Genomic DNA, 11760 nt, shown 5'->3' with positions numbered 1-11760 from the left:
TCAGGGACCTGGGCTCTGACCTGGGTCATGCACGCACAGCTGGGTAGTTCAACTCCAGTTTCTTTTGGAAGGAGGCCATGCCTTTTCCCCAGGCCACCTCTCAAACTGCAGAGCTCAGCTGCTGTGGTGCTGGGGTTGTTTTTTTTCAAGTTTCCAATGTGTTTGCTCTGACTGGAAAAGTGGTTTCTTTCCCTTCTTTTTCTCATGTTCAAAAAGGAGTAAAATATTTTTAGTTCATATTTCTCCTTTTGAACTTGCATTTGGGCACTAAGTCAACACAGGAGAATTCTGCTTCAAAAGATGGATGTTTCAGAAATGACAGGCAAGAAAGAGGGAACTGAGCAGTTCTGCAACCCGTGCATAAAGCACAACACATGTTCAGAAAAGGACGTAAGAATTGAAAGTAAGACTTCTGGCAAATTGGGGAACTTGGAATCTACAGCTCAAATCCTCGTCATCTTTCATCTGACTTTGGGGACATGTGTTAAAAAGTGCCTCTGAAGACCCCCACATCCCTAAGGTGCCTGTAGTTCTCTAGGGCAATTTCTGCTATTTCTTCCTTAGTTGTGAAAACACCCTTGGCTGATAGGCTATGCAGACTAGGATATATGATCTGGGGTGCTCCGCCGAGACCTTTACATTGTGGTGTTGGGGTTTCCTGGGGCAAGTATGGGAGAACAAGGGCTAGGTAGCAGCAGAGGTGATGGTTCTGTAACCATGCTGGGATGTCAGGTTCAAGAGAAGAGTTAAATGGGTAATTTGTATAATCAACTATGTCACTAAAATTATCAGGGACAAGATGGGCTAAAGAAAGGTGTTCATCCCTGACATGCTGAGGTCCTGCATGGGTACCACACTGAGAAAGCTGAACGGCAGTTTCTGGAGGTTTCTTATCAGATGCTATAAGGAATTACAGATTGTTGTCCCTCACAAAGAGCCAGGTCTCTTCAACACCTCTGAAAAATGAGGTGATTTTTATCCAGGTGACCGATTATATATTTAGATAATGGTAAGTTTAAAATACTGGTCCAGTTTAGGTATGAAGAAAAAAAATACTGCCAAATACGATTGCGAAATCCAGGGGTTTTGGGCAAGGTGAACTGTCATGTGTTAGCTTGTTTCTAAAACCAAATTTGTTTTCTGTGTTTCTGTGGGAAATCAGAGGATGTTATAAACTGAGTCATGCAGTTACTTTAGCAAGCACAGAGCTGATATAAATAGAGAAACACTTGTGAGCCTTGGACAGAAGAAGAAGAGATTGAGAGGTCTTCTAGGAAGGGCTGATAGGACAGGGAGGTAAAGATGAAGACAAAGATCCTTCCTTTCCTTGGGTTATTATATGTTGCATGTTCTTGTGCTTTCCCAGTGGTTCTAGAAAAGGAAAAAGAAGATATGCAATTTGCTAAGGTAAGTACTACAGAGAGAACTTAAAAAATTTATTGAGAAAATAAATGTAGTGATGTATTAGTGATGTAGAATATTTTATTAACAGCTCTCTGCATTTGAAAATAAACATTTATGTTCTAGTCTGTTGCTTTTTCTTCCCCATCAGAAATATCTGGAAAATTTTTATGATTTTAAAGAAGAGAAAAATTCTCTCTTTAAATCAAAGAATCTTGATCTCATGGCTGACAAAATCCGAGAAATGCAGTCATTCTTTGGACTAGAGGTTACTGGGGAGCTGAACCCTAAGACACTGGACATGATGAAGCAGCCTAGATGTGGAATACCAGACGTCCGTTCATACAGCACCTTCCCACAGAGCCCTAGGTGGAAGAAAGATGATGTGACATACCGGTAACATATGTTAGAGCATGTTTCTCTGTACACTGCTGGGAAACTTTGTGAATGTTAGACAGAAGCAATGCCAACAGTTTCTTTACTATTTATTCCTGCATATTTCCATATAAAAGCCCCATTCAGGATAAAAGGGCCATAAATGTGGTGTTTATTCATATCCTTTGCTTTAGGCTTCCAAACAGTGATGAAAATACCAAAATAGGAGTTTACACTAGTTAGTTAACAACCTACTAAATAATATACTCAGCAGATAGAAGGGATACAGCTGGGTGTATATATGTTAGGAATTCTGAAAGTTGTGAAAGAAAAGTGTGAAAACTTCCTCTGTTATGTAAGCAAATAATCTGAAAATAAACAACCAGAGACACATAAATTATAATAACCAATGATTAAAATATTTGACCTTGATACTGTGTGCCCCAGTCACATGTGATCTGGTTGCTTTTAATTCCTTTCTCCTTATTTCACAGGATTTTGAACTACACTCCAGACATGCTACAAGCTGATGTAGAGGAAGCAATTGCAAAAGCCTTTCAGCTCTGGAGCAGTGTCACCCCTTTGAGATTCACCAGGCTCTACAGTGGTCAAGCAGATATAATGATCTCCTTTGCAGCTGGATGTAAGGGATTCCCTCACCTGGGAATGATAAGTGTTTGTCACTTTTTCTTACAGAGATGATGAAAGGCACCACCTTTTTTTCCCCCTTTTTTTCAGTTCATGGTGACTTCTATTCCTTCGATGGTCCAGGAGGAACTCTGGCTCATGCCTACCCCCCCAGCAGTGGGATAGGAGGAGATGCCCACTTTGATGAAGATGAAAACTGGACCAAATTTACTACCTATAATGGTAGGTAACCCTAAATATTGTGTTGCCTGGTTTTTATTAGACACTGTCTTGAAGACACTGTAAAGTCACACATCCCATGGCAGTAGTTCCAGTATTTACTGAGATATAAAATGTCTGTGTATTTGGTAAAATGATTTTGCATATTTTGACTTGGGCTGCAGTCATGACAGCCCCCTCAAGTAAATGCACAGACTACAATTGCAGCTCCAGTGAAGGAAATGAGATTAGCATGACACATCAACATTGGGTAATCGTGACATTGCAAGGCAGGGAATTTTCACCCCCAGGTGATGACCTTAAAAGTTGTAATATTGAGCTCTCACCTTTTTTTTTTTTTTTCCTGATTTAAAGTGATACAAATCTTTAACTTCTGCAAAGGAAAAAAAAATCTGGAGTTTGTTGGTAAATATACTTAAATATAATAGTGAAGTGTTCTGGTTTCCAGCAATGTCCCGGGATGATGTTACACGTTACTGGTCTTTGTGAAGTAGTTACCAGGTGAATTCCACGTCACTTATGATTCCCAAAATCTGACCAGGTGACTAAAATTTTCAGTCATTATTAACATTAAAGAAATTTTGATTCTTTGTTGGCAAGAAAATTGCTGCAACATGAGTAGAAACTGTCCTCAGACTGGTTTTCTCTGCAAGAATAAATGTTTATAATTAGAAACTCATTTCTTCTTCGGGATGCCAGAGAATCCTTTACTTGGGACATAGTTAGATTTTGCTGTTTTATTAAGATTGTGAATGATATATCATGCGTGAGAGGATGGCACCTGTATCCCATTGTCATGCAAGAAAATGTATTTAGTATTTGTTCTTTGTGCTGGATTTTTTTTTTTAGGATATAACTTATTTCTTGTTGCTGCTCATGAGTTGGGCCACTCACTAGGCCTTGGTCATTCCAATGTCTTTGGTGCTTTGATGTATCCTATATACATGGCAAAGGATACGAGGGACTACAGGCTTCCTCAGGATGATATTGATGGCATTCAGGCCCTCTATGGTAAGCAAAAGAAGCATTATTTTTGGGTGGATGACGGATAAGCATTTATAATGAATTTTACCAAACAGCTAAAATGTACTGAACCTTCTACTGCAAGAAGGATACTGAGATTTAATATCCTGATATTATTTTTGGGCAAATCTCTTGGTTTCTTTGTGGTTAAGAGTCTACATCTGCAAAATGGAATCTGTGGGCTGTACACGTGCCAGTAAGTCAAAAGATCCAAGAGCCTTTCTCCAATGATACCATAGGAACATCCCATGTCTGTAGTAACAGACTTGTCTTTTTTATCTTCCACAAAAGGGTGTTCACATGCACAACTGTCCTTTGGAAATGTTTTTTGCTCTACATTAACTCCTGAGCAAGTACAATTTGAGAGACCAATGACTTGTCCAGGCAAAACAGTGCCATAGACCATTTTAACAGTCAGCGGCACAGATAGCCGAGTTAAATTGCCCAGGAACTTTCCCTGGCATTAATTTACTAGTTGAGTTTTTATCTTAAAAAAAATATGCATTTTGCTCCATATGGTACATCCTGAAGCTCTGCCACATGAAACACTATAATTCACCTTCCAATTCCACACTTCTCTATTTCCCAAAGGACGCCCCAGGGAATCTCCTGCATTTCCAACAAAAGCTTTTCCCCCACAAGAACCAACTGAAATGACACCTTCAGAAGCAACAACTGAACTGTCACCCCCCGAAGAACCAACACCCTCCAAAACCCCCACAAGACCAGAGGACTGTGACCCTCATTTGACTTTTGATGCTATCACCACTCTCCGTGGGGAAATACTATTCTTCAAAGACAGGTAAGTTCTTTCATTTCTAGCAACACCTTTTTGTGAGACTCACAAAGGCAAAACATAAAGTTCAGTTCAAGGAATTAATTTTCCTTTGGTTACAAATTAAGATATTTCTTTCTGAAAGTATTAAAGCAACTTTGCAAAATTTTACTAGCCCAGCTGGGCTGGGTGAGTAACACAGTTTACTGACAGGTGAGTAAAATGTTTTAAGCCATCATACATCATCACCCATGCCTGTTAAAACTGTGCAAGGCTGAATAATCCCATTGTCACTCCTCAGCCTGCAGCTACTTTGCATGCAGCACCATCCTTGTCACACCATCCCATGTGTGGGGCAGGGAGCTGTAGAAAGTGTCACCTGTGTCTTTTGGTGGCACTCTGACCTAGGAGTCTGCACTGGACCAGTGCCCAGTACTGTCTGTAGGAATTCCCTTTTGTTAATCAAATTTTGGGGCATGCTCTGACACTGAGAACTGTATAGCAGGTTGTTGGCTGGACACATCCACACTGGTGAGGGAGAAGAGCATGTCAGGCCCAGAGTTTCACCTACTTCTTGTGTTGGTAATTGTGTTTTGATTGAACAAGCTTCCTTTGATGATTTTTTTTATTTTTTTGGTCTGATTTCCCTTCTAAAACACATGGTGAAGAATTGTAACTTTAAAAAAATCATTTTGTGTTAAGGGGAAGAAGGAGCAACAGTTCCTCCTTATATTGGTTTTAACATGTTTCTCAAGAATGTTTAATGAACTTTGTAACCAAATTGAAATTAAGAATGCAGCTGTGCCTACCTGCATGGGACATGGGACAAAGCTTCAATTGTCAGCACCACCACAGACATCACATGTTGTTTTGGGCAAGCCATCAGGGTGCCAGTGGAGAGGTCCACAGGGCCACCAGCATTAGATGCCCCTGCTTGAGCTGAGGGGTTGGACAAGATGACCTCCAGAGGTCCCTTCCAACCTCAACCATTCTGTGCCCTCAGAGCAACCAGTAGTAAAGGGCAGTCTATGAGAGAGCAGGGCAAAGCAAAGCACTGCACCCCCAAAGGGGTGACACCTCTGCGTCACAGGGAGGACTGGCACCCAGACAGTAGGATTTAAAGTACATTTCTGTGCCACTGATCTCCTAGTGAAATACAAATAATGAAGCCCTGCTGTTTTCATTTATATCAATCAGCTATGTCTGGCGCAAAAGTCCGTATTTCTCAGGCATTGAGCATGACACCATCTCCTCATTCTGGCCGTCACTGGCAGCTGGATTTGATGCTGCTTATGAGGTTGACAAGAAAGATCGAGTGATATTTTTTAAAGGTATTTGTCCTACATTTCCATAAGTCCTTGTTATGAATGAATAAAGTTAGACTAGTACTGCTAATGTTATGTAATTACATTACAGTAATTAATTGTACTATAATTTTTTACAGTACAATTACATCCATAATATTGATGGAAGTAATATTATACTAATACTGACACTAACACTGACACTAACACTAACACTAACACTAATAAGAGATATTCTTAATATTTAAATCCATTTTCATTCTGAAAATGCTGTTACTGTCATTAACTAATGCTGCTTCACAACAGCCCTGAACAATATGATGTTACTCTTCTTCTGTCAGTGAGAGAGAAGATCATAGCTGAGACAAAATTGATTGCCTACATTAAGTTATTTAAATGTATTTTTAAAGGTAACACACATACCTAGAAAATATGTTGAGTTTTAAATTTTGAGTATATAACACTCTAACGACTATAAAAAGTGGAAAAACTAACAGCTCTGAAATATTCACACTTACGAGTGCTCTAAAGGGTCATGTTCTCAGCTGGACATCTGTGCTGTTTTGTGGCATTTACTATACAGAAAGTTTTGGGGCTTTGATGAAACGGTGATCAGCCCTCTCAGGAATCCCTACTAACTTTTCCTGGTTTTGCTGCAGATGACCAGTACTGGGCTGTCAGTGGCTACAATATAGAGCCAGGCTTCCCCAAGCCTATTCAGAACCTGGGCTTCCCCACCACTGTTGGGAAAATTGATGCAGCTGTTCATGATCAAAGTACCAGGAAAACCTATTTATTTGTAGGCAACAAGTACTGGAGGTAAAGCTCATTCCTTTTTTTTTTTTTCGTACACAGATAATCAAAATAACTTTTAAGATGTCAAGTTATATTAGTATTTGTACAGTAAGTCCGTGGCCACTTGTTGTCAGCCTTCTCAGCCAGTATAAAGCTGAAACTCATGACTTACAGAACAAAGTCTGTACCACCTGAGATAAAGACAACACCCATTTACTCTTACCAATCTGTGATTAACAGACAAATGAGCTTTGTTTATTCATTAGGAAGCAGTATTACATGAACTTAGTATAAAAAGATAATGTGAGTAGACTTTGTCATCATGTCATGTATTCATTCAGTATGAATGAATCATCGTTCATTCAGTAGCTATTAAGGGGCAAAAGTGCTCTCTGAAATGTATAAATGACAAATCTGTCAAGAAAGCTATGGAAGGAGATTAAAACATTTCATTTGTGAGAAACAGTTCAGGTAAGCAGTAATGTTAGCCCTAATGATTAATCTGTAATATTATCTTGAAAGATTATTATTACACCAGAAGTTTACATTCCACTCATGGGGTCGCTTAATAGATTGAATGTTGTAAAATTAAAATATTCAGTTTGAATAATTATTTATGTTTATTATTCAGTATAAGCCTCATCCAGCTTTATTATCAGTCTCGGGGAACGGAAGTGAACTATTTAGTCTGGTGTTCTGAAAACAGCCTTGCATAGGCCACTGAAGACCTGAATATTCACACAGACAGGATTTATACAGTTCTGTGAGTTCAGAGATGCTTGCAGTTACTGAACTTTCAGCTGAGAGTAGGCTTATTTAGTAAAAATTCCACCTAGTTTCAACATTGTACATCACATGCTTGTTTCTTGTTTTCATGCGATTTCTTTATTTAGTTTCAATGAAAATACCCAAGCAATGGAAAGGGGATATCCAAGAAAAATAGCGGTTGACTTCCAAGGAATTGGCCATACAGTTGATGCTGCCCTTCAAAAAAATGGTAAATAAATTAAAATGTAATTAAAACCAAAAAAGACCATGAACCACAGCCAAAGAGTATAAGTTTCAAATGCATATATATATGTGAAATGTTTCTTCTGATATATTTTTTTAATCACCCAAGAAAACAGCAAGTGTATACCATCATGTATACAAAAAAGGAAATATTAATTTACCAATATTTTGTCCTTCTAATTCTAGGACATTTCTACTTTTTCCATGGATCAAATCAGTATGAGGTTGACATCAAGAACAAGAAACTCATCCGTATAATGAAGAGCAACAGCTGGTTTAATTGCTAGAAATATTAAGTGATGGTGCAAGGCTGTATTTGTACCAGAAATGTTTTTTTATGTTCCTTGGTTATAAACAATATCACTCAGCTGTTACTGTGCATCCGAGTCTGAAATGACGGCCTTTGATAAATCTAATTTAAAACCTTAAAAATGTAAAACTTAATGTACAGGTTTAATTTATTTTGTTTTCCAACTATTTATTAATCAAGCTGTTTTTGAGTAATAAAGTATTTTGCTCAAGTATAGTAGTGTTCATGTATTCTGGTTCAGTCCACTGAAGACAAGGCATCTGATATAACCACACACAAGCCTGAATGGCACCAGGATGCCACTGCCATTTCTAGCAGGGCTCAGTGTCCATAGGGGGGAAGTTAAAGAGAAGCAGAAGGAAGGGGGCAGTTTCGACAGCCAGTAAGAAATTACTTGGGGAACAGAGGAGAGAAACAAAGACACTCAGGAACAATGTAGGGGAGGTGGAAGAGGTAGGAGGAGATCCTATGTGATGGTGTGGGAAGGGCTGTGGAGAGACTGGTGGCTGTGGCCTCACCTGCCATGACCCCATGGCTTGGGGACAGAGGGGTCAGGGCAGGGGTGGCGACGGCTGCCTGCTGGTAGATGGAGAACATGGCAATGGGCTGAGAGGACCCATGCTCTAATGCCACTGTGGGTTGTTTTGGTGGGCAGAGTCCTTGGTACAGCAAGATGTGAGTGACAGGGTAGATGCATGGTTTGGGAATGGAGGCAGCACGCAAGCAGGGTGGGAAGTGATGGAGATATGCCCATGGGGTACCAGGGAGTCAGAAGATTACCTCTGCTGAGCTGAGACCATGTGCCATGATAATGGAGCAAGGGCTGACAGTCCAGCTCACAACTCTGGACAAGAAACTACTGACAAGAACCACTTCCCAGAGAAGACAAGTCAAAGTGATATAAAACCCCAGGATTTTCATGTAACTATCTGTGGTTGTGCATTCTTCCCCCTCCTTGCACCTGGAGCTCGTGATAAGTCTTGGCCTTGGAGCAGGGAGTTTGGCAGTTGAGAGCCCCTTGGCTGTGCCAAGCACTCCTGAGTAGCTAAGGTAGAGAATGGTACTGACCATCTCAGGACTATCAGTTGTGGAAGTAATCCTCTTCTGATAGCCCTGGAACATAGTTTTGTCCAATTATGACTTGACAAGAATTCTAGCAATTACCATCAAAAGTTTTGTGGCAAGGATGGAAATTTACTGATGCCTAAAGTCAATCATCTCCCAGTCCTATAAATAGTGGTCCCAAGTGAGACCCTTTGAGCTCTCGTGGACCTCAGTGGGCTGCAACAAACACCTCGGTCTGAGTGGGACAACTCTCAGAATCCATGAACCCTCAAGTTAGCTATCAACTTAGAGACTCGTCTGCTCACCCGTTGAGCGATGCAAAGCATTCAATGTGAGTATTCGACTGAATTCAAGTGGGATATTTAAAAGGGACCTTTGTACATATCCATCTCTCTCACCTTTGTACATATCTATCTCTTTTCTCTACATCTCTTTACGTGCCTAAACTTAGTAAGTTTTAGGTTGATTATGCTGCTAAGTTTTATATGATTTGATACTGTGATTTATCTCAAGATCATTAGTGAATTTAATTGCTGTTATTTTGTATTAAGTTGTTGCCATCCTAAAGTTACACCAAACACAAAATATATCACCACACCAGAATCCCCAACACCCTATTCCTTTAGTCATAAACCATTGACCAAATCTGGGACTAGGAGTGGATTCAGCCATACCTAGGCTCCTCTCTGAGGAGTTTAGAAAGCAAGGGGGTCCACTCTGAACCTCGTGACTCAACAGGAGGGTGTCTCCTACTTTCTCTCCTCAATATATGCATAAGCCATATTAATTCTATTCGATCCACGAGCAAATCATTCCAATCTAGTTTTCACTTGGGTTCTTTTTGTATACCTTTTTATGTTCAATAAGTAATAGAGTGACCCTTCCCATCGAATTCTGTTGAGTTGCACTTTCACAAATTCATATTAAACACATTCGCTTTTTGATATCTTTGGCAGTGATTCTTTAAGCAGGCCAACCACTCATTCACGACACTACCAGAGACGAATCCTCCAAGAGTGGTGAGACACAGACAAAAGCGCATGCAATTCCTCTATCTGCCTTGTTTGGGTGCGCCTCACAGGGCAATAGCTCGTGGAACTAAAACACCCCTTGGGTTGCAAGAAAGCTTGGCTGAAGTCTGCCCTCTCCTTGATGGGATTTGATCCCATCTCTCACAACACTGCTCTGATGGTGTGATTGTACAATGAAGTTGACTCCTCCTCTCTATTCCTCTTTCTCTAGCAGAATTGGCAAAGGCAGCAAGAGGGGATGGGAATGGCTGATGAGGACAGTCTTCCAGTTACCACAGCTCAAACCCCATTAGTCAGAGGTGAGATTTGCTCCTGGTCTTCTGCACAGGGCAGATCCCTCAGACATCTGGTCAAAACATCTACTAACATGTCACACCATCCGTAAGGTTGACATGTCTCCCAGTATGCCCACACACCCACTGTCCCACTGTGCTAGCAGACAAGACTGGGGATGGGCAGCTGAGATGCTGCCATATCTGATCTTGGAAAACCTCTTTTCTGACATGTTCTGTTCCTCATGTGTGTTTTGTGCCATGCTTGATATGCATTGAGCACAACTAAAGCAGGACCTAAAACCAACCTGGGTGAGAAATTACGCCATGAATCTCAGCAGGCCTTAAAATTCACATAGGGACTGAACATCTCAGCGTTGCCACAAGGGCAGTGGTGCACCACGGTGAAGTCATGGACTGACAAGCAGGTGAGATCACCTGGCAGCAGTCCAGGTAGAGCAGAGACACAGGAAAACTGGTGTTGCCCAAACATCTCCCAGTATCTTTCTCAATAGCTTGTGCTGTGTACATGGCCTGTTCAGAAGAAACTTCCGTCCAAGGACTTTAGATGCCTCCAGGGTTAGGCAGGGCCCTTGTGAGTACTGCTTGTACACAAATAACGGACTTAATTCCCTTTGCTTTTAACAGTGCCTACACACTTTGGTATCCTAACTAGATACCTGCTTGTATGTGAAGGCTACCTTCAGAAATCGGGCCTTTAGGCTCTGGTTCTTGGCTGAGATCTGAAAGTGGTTAAGGAGGAGCCAAAAAGAACATTTCAGCAATGGTGAAGCAAAACATTGACAATGTTTATGATGACTCACCTTGGCCATTATATTAACATATATCTCTTATATAAGGCTGGTACTATTTTTTTTTAGTTATGACCTCAAGGAAAAAGCTAAGTTAAAATACTCCCCCCACCTCCAGGTATTAATTAGCTTAAACTACTAGTATCTGAAAAATGAAAGATATTTACTTGCCTGTGAAGGAGAATCTGGAACGTGTCCTGTGTTTTGGTCTAACCTGGACCATAAATGGTAGATAACATGGCATGGATTTCACCTGGACAAGGGGATTGGTGAGGTGTATTAACCATGGATTTTCCAGTTGTATTTCTGCTTTGTTAATGTCTTTAACAGTGAAAAAAACATTACTTCTCATTTGGGAAAAGCAATGACATTCCTGGCAAATGGTATAATAATATGTAATTCAGATGAGTTTGGAAGCAGAAGTGCTGGAGCTGCCTGTGTACACTTAGTGGGCAAGAGAAGATTTCTTGTAACCATGATTTTGTTATAACTCTGTCGTGGTTTAGCCCCAGCCGGCAACTAAGCACCACGCAGCCGCTCGCTCACTCCCCCTCCCGCAGTGGGACGGGGAAGAGAATTGGGAAAAAACTCGTGGGTTGAGATAAACACGGTTTAATAGGACAGAAAAAAAAGAAGGAAAACAACAATGATAATACCAACAAAGGAATGTACAAGAACAAGTGATGCCCAATACAGCAATTGCTCACCACCCCGTGATC

General features: G+C 40.7%; 1 protein-coding gene across 1 annotated transcript; it reads left to right on the top strand.

Annotated features, from left to right (window-relative positions):
• Positions 1-1291: 1291 nt before the first annotated feature.
• LOC104617149 (stromelysin-1-like) lies at positions 1292-8079 on the top strand. Its single transcript, XM_010282390.1, has 10 exons — positions 1292-1407; positions 1553-1797; positions 2271-2419; positions 2515-2646; positions 3493-3654; positions 4258-4468; positions 5639-5772; positions 6405-6564; positions 7434-7537; positions 7738-8079. Exons 1-10 carry the CDS (start codon positions 1303-1305, stop codon positions 7836-7838), a joined length of 1503 nt encoding a protein of 500 aa, XP_010280692.1. The 5' UTR covers positions 1292-1302; the 3' UTR covers positions 7839-8079.
• Positions 8080-11760: the final 3681 nt, after the last annotated feature.

This window comes from Phaethon lepturus, unplaced genomic scaffold, assembly GCF_000687285.1.
Source record: "Phaethon lepturus isolate BGI_N335 unplaced genomic scaffold, ASM68728v1 scaffold2770, whole genome shotgun sequence".
Lineage (NCBI taxonomy): Eukaryota > Metazoa > Chordata > Aves > Phaethontiformes > Phaethontidae > Phaethon > Phaethon lepturus.
Note: the sequence above shows the minus strand (reverse complement) of the source record. Positions and strands in the feature narration are given on the sequence as shown.

Coding starts and splice junctions, on each gene's coding strand:
- LOC104617149 (XM_010282390.1), top strand. CDS start 1,303: ATGAAGACAAAGATCCTTCCTTTCCTTGGGTTATTATATGTTGCATGT. Junction 2,420..2,514: donor GATCTCCTTTGCAGCTGGAT/GTAAGGGATTCC, acceptor CCTTTTTTTCAG/TTCATGGTGACTTCTATTCC. Junction 3,655..4,257: donor TGGCATTCAGGCCCTCTATG/GTAAGCAAAAGA, acceptor TATTTCCCAAAG/GACGCCCCAGGGAATCTCCT.